Genomic DNA, 17,297 nt, shown 5'->3' on the forward strand with positions numbered 1-17,297 from the left:
TGATTACTAGAGGTAAACATGTAAACAAGTAAAGGATAATTTAAATAACCCAGGTTCTGGAAAGCTTAAAGATATTAGTGTTTTAAAGCTACAGTATGTTATTTCACTCTATTTGGAATACAGTAAAAATATTTCAATAGTCTTACATTTATGATGATGTTGAACAATACATCCAGGTAGTCATATCGAGCAATGGGTATGTGTATACAATAACCACTTGAGACACGGAAACGTGTACATTAACAACTTCTCAAAACCCTATGACAGTTTCAAAGTTAACTACACTGAAATGCCTTTTTAAAACCAAAATGGGTGGTATATTACTAAAACTGTATTTGTCAGAAAAAACTCCACAAAAGGGAAGAAAAAAAAGAACAAAATACTTATGAGTTTTACTTTCCCTCCCTTCTATCACCATGACATACCTGTCCTCTGACACTCTTAAGTTCACAGCTCATCGACATTCCAAAATTAGTTTCTAAAATGGGGTGTTACACATCAATCTGTTAAGATTGTTTAGGCCTTCCAACTGAACTGCTTCCCAATGCCCAGAATGCTGCACTCATGTGTGCATCACCAATTCAGTTGGACTCTTTCTAAACAAAGCTTATTAGCAAAAGCAGGTCCAATTGCAATAGAGAGGGCCCCCCTTTTACTGCATTAGAACATGGCATTAAAAGAGTGTGAAGATACCTAATGTGATGCTGAAAGCACACACAGAAGAGCCAAAGAACATGGTTTTAAACTCCCTTCACACTTGATGTTCCCATTCCTCCTTTTTCATCTCAGCTTCTCTAAATTTGATTCAAACAGGAGAAGTAGTTTTTAAAGTTACCTTTTGAGTGCTAATACATGAATTGATGTAAATAAAGAAAAACATGGCTCTGGACTACTATCAACAAAGCCATGCTCAAAACAATCCCACTCATAATCAGGAAAGAAAGGAGAGTATGGTAGTCAACAGCGTAATACAAAATACATAAACACAAACCTGATCTGATACTTTTTTTAAAAATAAGTGCTGGTACCCACAATGCAAATACTAACCAGTGGGGGAACAATTATATAGAAGTTCCGCAAATGCATATTCTTTGGACTGCGGAACTCAGGAGCAAATACATCCACAAGCATTTTGAAGTACTCCGTTCCTTCTGCAAAGTTACGTGCGAGGTCACCAAGGACAGAGTCCAACTGCCTGCAAAGGATAAGCAATGTGTTACCCAGTTTCTGCTAGAAGTTTCTTTACTTACTCACCCCTTGTGGTAACAACCCTCTCCACCCTTTCACTACACTCACAATCCAGTATTCAGACCAGAGTGTCCAAGATTACATCCTAGCTCTACAGCCACCTTGAATCATGTTTCTTGGCTTAATTTTCTCAAAAAAGGTCTATGAATAGAATACTTGCATCTGTTTTTCCTAAGCCCCCGAACATTCTGAAAGTAGATGTCAGGCATGTGGTGAGTGAAGTTTGTTAGCCTTTAAGTCACAAGGATTTTATCAAGAAACCTGGTTCTAACAGTCTATTAGTACCAATGTCACTTCACATTCTTTAAAACAACTGCTTCTACTTTCTCTGCTTTAAAGAAGAGCAAATATTTTTGTATAAAGTCAGTTGAACTGTTAACACACACACACACAAAAATGCAATTAATAACTGCATTTATAATTTTGAAATTACAACTCTCATCCCATTCCTTGCCCGAGACCTCAAAAGCATGATGTTAGGGTACCTTGCTGCTTTTTGTGTTTCTTCCGAGAGTCCTTCTTCTTTCACCAGCTCTTCAAAGTTAACGATATCTTCCAGATCAGGAACAAACCTGAAAACTTACTGTTTGTTAGGATTATGCTCAACTATGTTCACTGAAGTATCTACCATAATTTAGTTAATTTAATCTTCTAGGCTCAAACTACCTACTTGAAGTTATATCATACCTGCCATACCATTCTTATCCAGGCACTATTACACACACATTATTTGTACTTCTGCTTTTACAGCCCTTGATAACTGTAAGCTTACTATTATTTGCAAGAAAGCCAAGTATTTCTTTGTATGTAAAAGTCACTATGTTTTAATGACCTTATATAAACACAGATAATCATCTATACAGAAAGAAGTATCAAAGAAATGTTTTTTCCAAGTTCCTCAAGGCTGGTATTATTTTTCCTTAATGCACCCTTGAAGTGATTAAAGTCAGGAATTACTGACTTAATTAACGCCTAACGACTTACATGTACATTCTGTTAACTCTTTTGCAGAGTTTTTCCATAGAATTTGTTTGATTTTTAGTGGTTTATGGAATGATTGTACAGTTCTGAATTCCAGCACTGTTTTTGATAATTCTGCTTCAATGAAGGTATAAAAAAAGACCTTTTCAAAATTTATGGGGGATAATTAAGAACCTAGGGAATATCAGCATGAATAGGGAGCAAAGGAATGAGAAGGAACAAACAGAAAAATTAAATATTTGTGGAAGTACCTAATTGCACTACTACAGCAGTGAAGTCCACCAGATCTTATCATTCGTACATAACCCATAGCGTTGCCTTTAAAAATAAGAAAAAACAAGGAAGTAATTTATAATTACTTAAATACATACACACTCTTCATAACTCCTATAAGCTCCGAAGTGTAAATTAAAGTTGCCATATAGTTCTGGCACAGAAACTGTTCTGAAAGCCAAATTCAAAAAGTTACATTGAACCCTGATATCAAAAGTCTAAGTAGAGAAATAAAACACAAATGCATCATCTAGCAAGGTTATGTTCACTTTTGTGATAGCATAAGGGCCAAATAGTACAAACTCTTTCCACTGGGCACATTAAACACTTGTGCAGGACTGATCTGAACTTGCATCTACAGCACCAGTGGCTGAAAATACCATTGTAGTGTCATGCATCACTCGAAGTTACTTCAGCTGGATACATGGCCATTTTCTGAAATATATGAACTTAAGAGTAATATTTTTGTACTTTGAGTGTAAAAAAATCTGGATAAAAGTCAGTTCATAACATAAAGAAAAGAACTTAAAAGGAAATGGGGATCTATGCAGGCTGTAGCTATAGTTGCAAGGGCCATTTCTGCGTGATTAGATGAGAGTATGTAGTTCACATGGGCTACAAGTGAAGTACTTTCCATCTGACTGGAGTTAAATCTAGTTTTAGCCTGAACTAAAAGTTCAGTTACTAGACAATGAAGATCTCCATTTAATAACATTTATAACATTTTCTTAGATAGCATTTCATACCAATTTGACTTATGAGTTGTCTGAACTGGTCAAGATAGCTCTGGCCATCCGGGGTTATTCCAAGTTTCCTGATGCCACGGTTGAATTTATCTGCTCTTTCAAATGGATACTAGAAAAATATTTTAGAATAATTTGTAAGAGTAATTACCTATCTTTAAAATTTTTTTCCATCATTTCAATACAATTATATTTGCAATGTATTCCTACCTCACATCTACAGCTTGATTTTTTTTTTTATAAATTATACACCTGCCTGTCTATATTAGTTCACAAAACTCATTTGGCTAAGTCACTTCTGCAAGCTGAGAAGTGAAACAGAAGTGTTACTGTGAACAAGAAAGTAAAAGAAATAAGCACTTGACATAGCAAAATAGACTGCCAGCTTCTTTGTAAATACATTGTCTCTTGCATTTTTGAGAAATCAGTTTTCCAGCATGGAAGATGACACCCCAGTCCCCAAATCTTGACATACTGGAATAAGTGCTACACGTTCACACCATTTTGGATTCAATTTGAATAATCTTATTATTCAAAACAGAAAACAACTGTTAAGCATGATTTGGACCAGAAGTTTAGAATCTCCAATGGATTATGACTCCATCAAGTCATCGTTTTCAGGTCACCAAGAGAATGATTTTAGCCTACCTCATATTTACAGAGCAGCCAGAATGAAACAAAGCCATCCTGAATACAGACATTTATATCACTACATTTTGCTAGGACAAAAGCTGTCACTTTGTCTGAAGATGCATATTTAAATAATAGGAATGTTATGGTTTGGTGCACCTTTAGTCACATGAAAGTAGCACTTCTTTTAGCGAAGTTACTCTCAGTCCTTCAAAAATTATTATACCTTGTGATCATTTTGATCCTTGACTTCCCTGAAGAATCTGATGTCTTTGATAAGTCTGGATTTAATATGTTCATCATACATGAACTGGCTAAAAATATAAAACTTTTTCCTCAAAAACTGGTAAGTGAAATTTACCTAGAAGAAAAAAAAAAAGTCAGATCAAGAAAGTTAGCAAAATAACAAGCCTATCTAGCAACCCATCTTCAGTAGATTACCAAGTCACTTGTATGTATACAGAAACTTCTACTCAGTTTACTTCAATTTTTTATTCTCAACTTATCTTTCCAATTTCACTGGTTTAAAAGAATAAAGAAAACACCTCTCCTGGAAGGCCTACTCTCTTCCAGGAAGGGCAGGAGGACCAAGGGACAAGTCAGCTATTTCAGTTTGATGACCTGCCCTACACAGCCGTTAGTTTGTGTTTGGAATATCCTGTAACTGTCCTTTTGAAGCAATACAAACATTTTGAAGTTGAAAAGGGCAGACAAGCTCAACTTCCTCAGTCAAGCTGTGGAATCTGCATAATCTCCTGACACATCTTTTCACTTCCTCCAAGTTTTGTAAAACACTTCCCCATAAGGCAGAAGCACACTCCCACCCTATGCAACTCAATTGCTTCTCATGTCTGCATAAATAACTTCACTCACAGTCAGAAGTGCCTAAATCTACAACACCAGGAAATAAAGCAAGTAACATCATTGATGTGTTTTTAGATCTCTTCATTAACTTTTATGTAACAACTGGAAGTGGCATACGTCTCAAGAGATTGCAACATTGATTTGTGTCACATCCAAGAACTGATTTTTTTTTATTAATGCACACACAGAACATTATTATTGCATTATTAAAATTGCACAACCAAATAAACCATTAGGAGATACAAGAGTTTGGAAGCTTTTGTGCACTATTAAAAAAAAATCCAACAGCAGTCCAAAAGATACTCACTGTTGTGTTCATTATTCCTGTTCCGTGAGTTCGAATTGAATTAGCAATGTGTCGGATATTGATAGTGTTCAAGTGTTTGTTATTACTTGTTCTTTCAATGAAGATCTGAAAGGCAGGAGGGGAAAAATGAGGTTATTTACCCAAAACTGATAAATTATCAATCTAGGTAGCCCATTCCCTATTTTGTACTTTTGACCCCACTATATACCATGGCAATGAGTTCCACTACTGAATTATGTGCTATGAGAAAAAGTACTTCCTTTTCTTGAAGGAAGCTGCTCATTTTTGTAGTGGGCTCCTCATTTTCACATAGTGAGAAACCACAAAGGTTTGTTCCCTGTACATGTTCTCCATGTCATTCACTACTTCATCTCTCTAATAACCCATTTTAAGATACCCTTTCTTCAAGTTGAAAAATCATATATTTAGTATGTCCTTATAGAGCATCTGATTATCTTTGCTGCCTTGTCCTAGCTTCACTGGAATATTTGACATGGAGTGATCCTACTGGCACACTGTACTCAAAATATGCTTAGAACATTCTCTGAGACCTATCTACTGCATCCCCAAAAGATGTTTTTTTCTAGAGCAGCAATAGCTATTTTACAGCTTGTTATTATGTATGTTCAGCTTGGGTTTTTCTTACATGTATACTACTCTGCATTTCTCAGACCCTTCAAATCGGAGCCAAATCCAGGAAAAAGTATGGGATGTACCTTACCTGATTATTCAGATTGTAGAGGTAGCGGGATACAAAAACATGAATATTTCTCATGATCTCCAAAACATCCAGACCCTGAAACAATATTATCTATTGAGAATTATTATGATAAAAAATTCTCAAAAACTACTGACGTGCCTAACCACTAAGGTGCACAAATACTATTTCTGTAGTTACTTGAAAGCATTTTAGAAAGCAATGTTTTCACTCTGCACAATGAAGAATCTTTTAACAATCTTCCTTCAGTGTCTGTAAGATAATTCTTACAGGAGAAAAAAAAGCAGCTTAGCTCACGTTTTAAAATTTACACTTCTGCTGGGTTTTTTCCAGCTTCCCCTGAAAGTAAGGAAGCCTCCAGTCTATTCCACAAGCCCCAATTAAAAAAAAAATAAAAATCAAAAACCAAAAAAACAGTGATTTGGCTGTTCTCAGATTCCAGACAATGGAATCTTGCCTTAGAAATTTCTATAGACACATAGATTTCTACAGAGACATAAGCAACTAGCTACTTTTTGATATCATTTTGCCCAACCCATCTAGAAGACTGAAGTTTTGTATTTACAATACATGTTTTACAATTGTTAAGCTTGAAGGAGTCCCTTTAGTATCACTGTGCATAGAGAGAATGCCATTTAATCTATACACTCTACTTCCAGTTGTGCCAAGGATTTTATCAGGATTTTTCTGGGGCTGGGGGGAATGGAGTGTGAGGTGTCTTTGTCTTGAAGTAAAGCTCATACCAGAATGAATGTTATGAAACCAAATGTTGTGAGATGACTTTATTCTTTATAACAATGTGATGGCCAAATACTACCAATAGAAAGCTAAAGCCAGAAATGGAAACTAATCCACAGCACTTTCGTACCAAGAAGTAAAGCAGCTAGAGTTTTTAGTTCTATGCCCTCTTTCAACATAGGAAGACACAGCCATCATGAACATTAGAAAAAAAGAGGCTGTATTTCTAAGAGCTTTCACTGATGTGCTAACCCAAATGAGGGAATGAAGCCAACTGCCAAAAATATCCAAGATACTAAAACTCTTGAAGGCAATTCTTCACAAATATGCAACTTAATTTCTTTTGCACCAATCCTGTAACACTTAATGCCTTCACCATTAACTTGATGAAACTACAACTCTAGTCTGTATATAACCATGTTTAGCAGTTTCTAGGAGGCACTGAGTCACTTTCCTACTAAACTAAGTATAGATGTCCCAAAGTCCTCAATGTCCAGCCTGTGAAACATTTTCTCTTGATGATCACTAAGCAGAACCTGCTGAGAAGCAAGCAATAAACCAGGGAGAAGACCCACCATTCAAAGGTCAGTCCAGATGTATTGCTTGCCAAATTGCTGATACTGAATGTTCAAGAAAACATTCTCTGACTTGGTATACCCAATTTCATTTTAGTAAATCTTACGTTAAAAAAAATGAATGATACAAGTCCAACATGAAATTAACTGATATTGGTATTATCTCCAAAGGTATATAAAGATCCTGTCTCAGAAGTTAACCAGAAATTAAAGGTCACTTTTTCCAAAGAGTTCTCTAATCTTGGGTACTTTCATTTTAACAACTCAGTCCTTTGAATAGCTAGCTACTATGACAGTGTAATGGAACAAATGATATTCATATCTGGTGGGCACCGTACCTGTTCCAGAGTCTGGCTTGGAAGATGTGCTTCAGTCATACTCAAACCATAGCGTTGAGTTGCTAGGTTTCTCATTTCACTGTAGGTGGCCCAGTCATGAAGAGCGACAGTTGTTAAGTTGTAGAAGGTCTTGTCCAAATAGTGAGTTACATAAGCTGTAAACGCAGAAAGATGAACTGAAATAATACTACCTATTTAGTTAGGGAAGTGTGGAAAGAAGTGAAAAGATATACTAAGCCAAAGTGTAACAAAGATGAAAGTAATGGAATCAAGCAAATGTATAACTCCTCACCTTTTATGTCAATGAATCGATTGAAAAAACGTATTGGGTTCAGAAAGAAGAAGTGAGCTAGATCCTTCATACCAACTCTGAAGGGGTTTCTGTCATCGAGCTTTAGGTGTGTATGAACTGATAAGCGCAGGTCCTTTTCTATCTCTTTACATAATTTGTCCAGCAAATGCTATTCAGGGAAGTAAAAAAACCAGAGTCACATTCCATGTCCACTTACAATGCTCTGTTAGCAGAACTAACATATCTCTCTCCAGAGATACATAAAAGATTGATTAAACTAGTGAAGACAGCTTTGCTTTGGCAGGGCCATACATGTCAAAGTGAATCAATACTTGGGAACTAGAAGGATATTTATTTCCTGTGTTCTTGTTCTAGTATACAATAGCAAGACAAAGCTACACAGCTCAGAAAAAGGTAAAGGTTTAGCTACCTAATGCCATTCTGTATATGATTAAAACTTCCACGTAGGAGTTTAACACAATTTAAACTTAAGTATTCTGACTTCTCATCTCAAGGAGAACCACGCTAAGAGCTATCTATCTGGATAATAGTAAGACCCAAGTCAGTGAGGAAGAGTCTTGCAATAAGCAATCTGGCCTGACTTTCTGCAGAATATGTAATGTTTGGTTTTGAACTAGTCAAACAAAAAAGAGTGGTTCAAAGGTTAAAACCTAGGACTTGGGAAATCTGAATTCACATTTTCTCTCTGTCAAACACCCCTTGTAATTCTAGATAATAATTCACTAAAGAGGCCACCTACATTTACAGAGCCTTCACTACTAAAAGCCATGCATACATACTAAGAACAGGAGTACTTATTTTGGGCATTCATACAAGCAGAAGCTAATGTGACAAAAGGCACTCCTGTCTGCAGAGTCAAATCTGTAACTGAGGTTTTGCCAATTTATGTAATTAGAGTGCAGTATTTTCATGTTCCCAGCCAACAGAGATACCACTAACAACAGGTCTTAAATAACCAAAATCATCAAGTGAACACTTTCTTATTTATTAAAATACTTCACACCAACCTCAAAGGTCTCTGCTATTTTTATAGATCATATCAGGTTTGGTACAATAGATACTGACCTATAAGATATTCCAAGCATAGCATTGCCTTTAATTTCTATTCACAACAAATTACCTCATTGAGCACTTCCATGATTTCTTTGTCATAGCATTCCAGAAGCACCTCGTAAGATTCTAAGTGTCTTGCCTGCATCATAGCAGGTACACAGTCCCGTAGCGCACTAAACATGTACTGGAAAAAGAAACTCTTATGCTTAACAAACAGATTGATAGACATATCAACAGTATCTCAAATAGTATTCAAAACTACCAAACAAATCAAAATTGCTAGTCTTCCCACTTTTATTAAAATAGACTTCATAAACCCTACTGAAGTTTCCTGTCCTTAACGTGTTCATCTGAAGTATTTAGGTGCTACGGATCCATTTACTGGAAGGTCATAATTATTAGCTATTTCATCTCCAATTATTTGCACTATATTCATTTTAGTACTATAACCGACCATGGCATGCACAACACTGGAACAAATGATTGATTTCTGTCAGGATTAGCATGCCAAAGTATGATTCACTTCTGCAGCAAATACTTGATCCTTCAAAGAGGGAAGGAGAGACAGAGGGGTGGAAAAAGCTACAGGACAACTACCCCACACAGCATCACTGAACACAGTGATACATGCTTTAGAAGTATGTAACCACAATGTGGAACAAAGGCTTTTAATGTTCAAGTCTAGCAAAAGGTGTTAATTTCAAATTAGAATGAATGAAGAGAGGAACAAAGAGAGACAGACACACAGACCCAGAGTTAACAATAGCAACCTGAGATTTTTAGAGCTATCTAACAGATATACTTTAATTAGATTTAGAACAAAGATTGCTTTTATATATCCTCCAGATTGAGAGATTTCTGCCTCAGTAGTAATTCTTGCCTGGGTTTAATTTATTCTTTTTTTGAGCTTGTTCCTTAAGAATTTCAGTCTAAGCTTTACCCTCTCATCCTCTGAATCCCTCCCACTACAGTAGCTTGTTAAAGTAAGTTGCTAACAGTATTACTTACATGCAGTCTAGCAGAATCAACAGCATTTTCATACACATCATCCAAATAGATTGGAAAGACTGCTCGATGCCAGTATAAGAAACGACAGTCACATTGTGCTCGAACTCTAGAATACAAGATTACTTATTAGACACAGATTGGAAGAAGCCATTCTTCTAACACAGTGATATTTATTTTAGTGTGTTTAAACTAAAAACAACTGCTTTTCAAGCCCAAGTTTTACATGGTTACTTTAATGTTCCAGATGCATTGTCCTTCAAAAGAAAGTTCTTTAATAAAGAACTCTTTATTTCTTGTTTTCCACTAGGCTATCTATAAATAAAAGGTACCTGCTTTAGAAAAAAGGTTTACTCAGTTTCTGAAAGAATTAAACCTTACATTACAGCAAAATCCTAAATAACTACTTTCTTATTGCATGCAATTAGTAGCCTAGAGGTCATATTCTAGATTTGTCCTGTTAAGTCAAAAAAGAGAAAGAGCCCTCTCGTGATACAACCTGTGTACAACACTTATCCCAGGAATTTATCCCATGAGTCATCCACCAAAGGTGTTTGTCTCTCTCCATAAAGTATGAATGGAACCCAGATATTCACCTGGCTTTCACATGGCCAACATTATGTAACTTGGGTGTCCACTGAAACTACAGCAGCAGTAAAACATGGTGTCACATGTGAACTAACAGCCTGATCTCCCAAACAGACTGGTATTAACTCATAACTCTTGGGTTTGGGTTAAGAGGAAGACTTCAGCTGAACATAAAGCCAAGTCATCCAAGAAAGTGACAGAATTTCTGAACAATCAGAGAAGTGGATTACCTAATTGGCAACAGTTAGGTAAAATATGACTTGCCCAAAGACCAGTGAGCTTCAGGCTTCGCTCTGGAATTCTTTCTGCGCATCCCTAGTCTACAATACACGCAAAAACCACCACCAGCATGCAGCTACCAGATTTTGCAATTCATGCAGTGAAAATCCAGCTCCCCCAGTGACACTACGCTGCCTTCTATATATTATGTGCCACTGCTTACCGCTCTGTAAGTTCACTGATCAAGTCTAGTTTTTTCAGAACTAACTGAAGGGGAATGAGTTCTTCATCTTTAAAAGTTTTCTGTACAAATGAAGGGGGGAAAAAAAAAGACAGACAAAACAAGATTATATTTCTTTATAAAGATACTACACCAAACAAGTAAAGGTCTGGAACAATCATGGCACTTACCATCTGTGTTCCCACACTTAGTGCAAGGGAAACAATTAGTCGCCTCTGTTTTGTACTTGGCCCATTGAGGGTGTTCTCAGCCAACACCAAAGCAGAGAGGACATCCAGGCGTTGCTCACTGTACTTTTTATCAGAAATTACTCTTTTCTTGATAACAGAAAGACACAGAAATTCAGAGAAAAGTTACCTAAGCGCAAAAGCAATAGCTTACCTCTTCTTTCCAAAGCTTATGGACTTGTCATAAATTGAGTATTTCTGCAAGCAAATTATGTTTTGCAAACAGAGCTAAGTGAATCCAGATTCGCTTACTATCAATTCAGTGGTACTATGCAGCTATTTTGAATATGTGATATTCAGTATGAACATGGGTCAGGTCATACAGTACACAAATACTGTGCAAGCTGCATGTGACTGCATGCTGGTTTTAGTTCTAAAGTACATGCGATTTAAAATTTTTAATTATCAGTGACTCCCTGTTGTTGATAACAAAATCCAGTTTACAGCTGAACAGCCAGAAGATGTGTAAACATGGTAATAACGATAACTTGCAATTTTCTACAAATTCTAATTTATCAGAAAGATTAAGTGCAAATACATTTGCATGAACAAATGAAGGGAAACAAGTCTCCTGGCTAAGAAGCTGAAGTAACAGACATATTTGTAAGTAGCAGCATAACTCAGAAGAGGTACAGTTTGACAAAAGAGTTAAAGAAAACCTCTTCTGATTCTGAGAAAGTATGTTCAACATGAAGCTCCTAACCTTACATGCTGAAGCTATGTTAGGTATATGCCTTAGATCTTACACCACTTAGAAAAAAAGCGGAGCAGATAAAAAAAGATTAGTACTAACGAGCCCTTCTATTTACCAGCATTTGCCTTTTACATATATTTTCTGAGAAGTACTCAAAATATCAAGAACTGTCCACAGATGTGTTCTCTTTGATACCCCTCAATTTACAAGTCTCAGCATATTTCTATGCTTTTAGAAATAATTTGTAATGCAATTACAGATATCATTTGGAAAGGTTAGGAAAGTTATCTAAATGTGTGTGAACTGTTTGTTTGAAGATAGTCTTTCTTAGTAGCTTTGAAGCTTGGAATTTCTTCAGTTCACACTACTCCTGATATATGTATGTACGTGTATATATATATATATACACACAGATCTCTCTTTTTCAGAAGTACACCTTTTTTTTTTTTTACTTATGCTAGAAAATACGGAGATTCCAGATACATAAATCAAGACTGTGGCCAAATAAAAGGAAAATTTAATAGCTGCACTGATATCCATAGCATACATCCTCTGTGATTCTGCTACTGAATGTGATGAAAGAATAAAACAATCAGTAATACATCAGAACAGGGATGCTAAAGCCTCATTTTCCCATTTGCCCTGAATTCAGAAATTCAAGATTTGATATGCAAAATGTATAGTAAACTGATCTTGTTTATAGAAGGATATAATATGTAGGTACTACAGTGTCTCACCCTCAGAAGCCATTTTACCTCACAGCAAAATAGTGAATTTATGCCTGCATTACTCCTGTAAGCCATCATGTATTAACCACTGCTATTTTGCCAAGCAGACAAAGATTTAAATAAACAACAGCCTGTTTGCTTAGACCTATAACAGATTGCTTTAAGAATGTGCGTCAGAAAAGAGGTAAGAAAAGGTCAGTTTGAAAATCACTAGAAATAAAAAAAGCCACAAGAGGAACATGACAAGAGATGCAGCAGTTTAGAGGAAGAGAGGAACCATTCTTGGTCAAAACTAGGTAACCTTGTATGCTGTACAGTTTCTAGGGCAAAGCTCTGACCTACTGGAAAGCTTACGTATCTGTCAATTATGATAGAGCACTACACTACAGATTTTGCAAAAGTAAGAAAAATAATTTAAAATTAAGATTTATTTTTTTAAACACTTAGATAGGAAGATTAATTATTAGAACTTGGATTACATACCTTGGCTACAGAAATAGAGTGAAGAGCCTGATACTGCAGATGCTGAGCAATGTGCGTCACAGAATCTGCCACAACCATACTTCTTCGGTAAAACATGTGCTCTATTGCCTAAAGTCAATCCCAAAACACAATATTTCATGTAGTTACTGAAATTGTTGCCTTTAGAATTTGGCTTTATGCTCTCTGACTCATCCACACTGCAAATACAGACTCTTTCCACTTTGTAATGTACTGTTAGTAGCAGTTGCAATTAACCCTTAGAAACTGAGAAAAATCAAACCATTCAGGATTGTAAAAAAAGTTTCAGGACTGATCTAAGATTGGTTGGTTTTTTTGTTTTGTTTTTTTAAATAATCCAGTTCTCTTCACCATTGATTTCTGAACTTCTCTCAAAACAGAGTATCTTCCTTTTGGAAAAAGTACCAGGAAAAGTCCACAGTCCTGCAGCTGTGGAGGAACAATCCCATACACCAATATATACTGGGAGTCATCCAGCTGGTAAGCAGCTTGGCAGAAAAGGATCTAGGGGTCCTGGTGGACTCCAAGTTGAATGTGAGCCAGCAGTATGCCCTTGCTGCAAAGAAGGCTAATGTATCATTGGCTGCATTAGAGAAAGTGTTGCCAGCAGGTTGAGGGAGGTGATCCTTCCTCTCTACTCAGCACTGGTAAGGCCATACCTGGAGTATTGTGCCCAGTTCTGGGCTCCTCAGTACAACAGAGACATGAACATACTGGAGATAGTCCAGCCAAGGGCCATGAAGATAATTAAGGGACTGGAGCATCTCACATATGAGGAACGGTTGAGAGAGCTGGGACTATTCAGCGTGGAGAAGAGAAGGCTGGGGGGGGAGAGGGCACAGAATCCTATCAATGTATAGAAATACCTGAAGGGAGAGTACAAAGAAGACAGAGCCAGGCTCTCTTCAGAGGTGCCCAGTGACAGGACAAGAGGCAATGAGCACAAACTGAAACACAGGAGATTCCCTCTGAGCATCAGGAAACACTTTCTTACTGTAAGGGTAACTGACCACTGGTACAGGTCGGTTGCCCAGGGAGGCTGTCAAATCTCCATCCTTGGAGATATTCAAAAGTCATCTGGACAGTCCTGGGCAACTGGCTCTAGGTGGCCTTGCTTGAGCAGGGGGAAGTTGGATCAGACAACCTCCACAAGTCCCTCCCAACCTCAACTATTCTGTGACACGAACTAAGGAAGCTGGTTAGACATTACATAAAAATCGGTTCTAGCCCCCCAAATCTGTTCTTTAACCAAATCCAGTCTTGAACAAGAAGCCATTCACTCAACAACATTTCCCATCTCAGGGGTTTTTTTAACATGTGATGTTTGATCAATGTTCTTTGTAAAAGTTTACATGAAATAAACAATTTTCATCCAGTGACCTACCTTCAGAAGTTCCACAAGTCTGCACAGAGCTTTCACTGAGGTTTTGGTCATAGGTTTTTGCATTGACATGTAGAGATTCATTGTAGTTTTAACGATGGTACTAAGACTGTATGCATAAAGAAAACCCTAAAAATAAAATGAGTACGGGGCGGGAAGGGGGGAAAGAATATTTTCACAACATATCAATCAGATTAAGTCCTCTCTGTTTTCTTTCATACATGACAGACAGCTAACTTTTGCCTCATCACACTAGAGAACCTACCACTCCCCTTAATAAGCAAGCCCGGGATCCCAAAGCTGAATGAGACCCTTTTATTAGGCAGACATTATGAAACTGCCTATGAGTCATTAGATCACCTCATCATTAACCTCTTCTAGAGCCATTCAAATTAAACATAGGTCAGTGAATTAATCACACAGCCTCAAAGGTCTAAAATTTCAGACCTATTGTAAACCAACCCACCAAACAAAGCCCATCCCCCCCAAAACAGCTTATCACAAAAACAATCTAAAACTTCCAGATTCCATGGAATAAATACGCTGACAGTATTTACACAGTGCTACCCTTTCTAAACAGAGCTGTCAATCCCACAATAAAAAAAAAAGTGCAATCATTTCTAAATCAATGTATGCTAAGCTTTTAAATACAATGTCAATTACATACAACATGACAAAAATGTTGTTCAACTTATTTCAAAGGAAAAGTAGTAACTATAAAAAAGAGACTAGAAAAAGACAGCAAATGGTGTAGGAAACTCAATTTGCTACAGTGCAAAATTTTAAGTCCACTGCAAATAATTCAAATATAAAAAACACAGATCCTAACACATGTATCTTTAGATATGGAAGATTCAGGATCATGCTTCTATCACACACCTATTCTCATCAGATTTCTGTCAGGCAGATAGATACATGAAAAACTAGCAAAAAATAAATTCAGAAATAAGATGCATCTTACATTAAGACTACATGCTGTTAGTAGGCCAAAAGAAAACCAGCTGCCTCGGAACGTAGTAAGTTCTTGCAAAGTACCATCACTAGGCAAAGCACAATGAAACAACACAAAACCTTTACTGGAAGTATGTTCTGTGCTAAATAAAACTAAATCAGACATTGGTTCAGTCCAACTTATGTACCTCATGACTGACTCAAAAGGAAAAAAAAAACAAAGCCTTTACTACAGTGGAAACAAAGCTTTCTTGATTTCTTAAGTCAAGAGAAAAATTCAAAGTTTTAGCCACTGAGTTGTAGTCAGATTCACTTTCCCCACATGCCTTGTGGAAAGACCTTTACAGATTTACTTAAAAGAACATCTACTGGGCATTTAAAGTTTTAGAAGAATTCCCACATTGTAAAATAACACGCTGATGATCACTGAACTTCTGTGGTTTCTTTTTAATGTTCAACAATTTGCACCAAGACATGTTTGCTGCATCATTTGCTGCATCACCACATTTAAAGACTGCACACCTGGATGAAGACATTGCAGCGGTTAGAAAGATCTTCAGCAAATTTATCAACGCGTTGCTCCTTTGACAAGATAGATTCCATTTTTGTCATCCATGAGCTCACAAAAACATAGTATGACTGCATATCTCTGGAGAAGGAAACAAAGATTGTTGTTCACTTCAAATAAGAAGAGTATGAGGATTTTCTTTTCTCTTTCCAAAGCTTAAATTCTTGCAAGGGAAACATGTTAAATCTTCAGTCCCCAAAATAATAACTCTCCATTCCCAGAAGTATCAGAACCTCATACCCATTTACATTTTAAATTCTCTATAGGTAAGTATTAGTTAGTCTGCCAACTATATCTGTACAAGCATACTGGAAAGATTCAGTATAATTTATCTTTCAAGAGAACAAATGGCCCTCTTAGCAGTACATACACTACAGTACTTTAAATTAGAACAATAAATAAAACTGCTAGAAAATGCTTTTAGACACTAGACAAAAAAAGTCCTACACTGATGTTAATTTTTTCCTCCAAGTTTTAATTTGTTATATACAAATATATACACACACACATAAATATAACTTGTCATTACATCAATGCCAGACTGGACTGCTCTTAAATAACATAAATCTCCAGAAGTTAATCTGCTTAGATTACACTAGTTGTAATTAAATGTTTAACTAGAGTTCACTTTTAAAACTGCTATTTATTCCATGCTACAGAATTGTGACACTGCAATACCACTTATTGTAGCAGTTATAGCAGGAATGTATTCAGGTCATTGATTATGACATCAAAAATTACACTTTAAGGAGTACTCGTATTTAAGGCAACAGTCCAATTACCAAAGGCAGGGCAAGAATTTGTAAAAAAGCAAGAAAAAGGTATTGGCAGAATTCAAATCAGCAGATGCAAAAATCTAGATTTTATTATAATATCCTCAAAATTGCACGTTCAAAGAAGGGCAAAGCAGCTGGTGAAGAGTCTAGAGAACAAGTCCTATGAGGAGCGGCTGCTCAGGGGAGACCTTACTGCTCTCTACAACCTCCTTTCACGTGGTTGTAGCAAGTTGGGTGTCTATCTCTTCTTCCAGGTAAGAAGCAATAGGACAAGAGGAAATGGCCTCAAGTTGCACTGCCCAGGGAAGTGGTTAAGTCACCATCCCTGGAGGTATTTAAGAGACATGTAGATGTGGCGCTTAGGGACATGGTTTATTTAGTGGTAGACTTGGCAGTGTTGGGTTTACGGTTGGACTCTGACCTTAAAGGTCTTTTCCAACCTAAACGATTCTATTATTTTATGAAATACATATCTGTGAATACCCAGATCTTTTTTTTCAACCTTTTCTTAATCTTAAGAGCTGCGACACATGATTTGTACCACTGCCCAAGACCAGAAGCAAAGCAACAGTGCAATTATGCTCCATCCAGGAATTAAAGCCCAGGAAAGAATTCAGTCAGAGCTCTTGACTCTTCC

At 36.7% G+C, this 17,297-nt stretch overlaps 1 protein-coding gene across 4 annotated transcripts in view; it reads right to left on the bottom strand.

Moving 5' to 3' along the window:
- Window positions 1-17,297, bottom strand: part of WASHC4 (WASH complex subunit 4) — a 41,856-nt gene that overhangs the window by 6,669 nt on the left and 17,890 nt on the right. For all 4 annotated transcript variants that reach the window (XM_075051305.1, XM_075051304.1, XM_075051303.1 and 1 more), the window contains 16 exons: window positions 15,839-15,965; window positions 14,369-14,494; window positions 12,967-13,074; window positions 11,005-11,151; window positions 10,817-10,896; window positions 9,790-9,895; window positions 8,849-8,965; window positions 7,708-7,876; window positions 7,416-7,570; window positions 5,768-5,842; window positions 5,047-5,151; window positions 4,102-4,236; window positions 3,249-3,357; window positions 2,481-2,547; window positions 1,734-1,820; window positions 1,048-1,195 (listed from right to left, as the gene is read on the bottom strand). In XM_075051305.1, the coding sequence (XP_074907406.1) occupies window positions 1,048-1,195; window positions 1,734-1,820; window positions 2,481-2,547; window positions 3,249-3,357; window positions 4,102-4,236; window positions 5,047-5,151; window positions 5,768-5,842; window positions 7,416-7,570; window positions 7,708-7,876; window positions 8,849-8,965; window positions 9,790-9,895; window positions 10,817-10,896; window positions 11,005-11,151; window positions 12,967-13,074; window positions 14,369-14,494; window positions 15,839-15,965 (1,861 nt within the window). The remainder of the gene's footprint in view (window positions 1-1,047; window positions 1,196-1,733; window positions 1,821-2,480; window positions 2,548-3,248; window positions 3,358-4,101; window positions 4,237-5,046; window positions 5,152-5,767; window positions 5,843-7,415; window positions 7,571-7,707; window positions 7,877-8,848; window positions 8,966-9,789; window positions 9,896-10,816; window positions 10,897-11,004; window positions 11,152-12,966; window positions 13,075-14,368; window positions 14,495-15,838; window positions 15,966-17,297) is intronic.

This window comes from Buteo buteo, chromosome 19 (assembly GCF_964188355.1).
Source record: "Buteo buteo chromosome 19, bButBut1.hap1.1, whole genome shotgun sequence".
Lineage (NCBI taxonomy): Eukaryota > Metazoa > Chordata > Aves > Accipitriformes > Accipitridae > Buteo > Buteo buteo.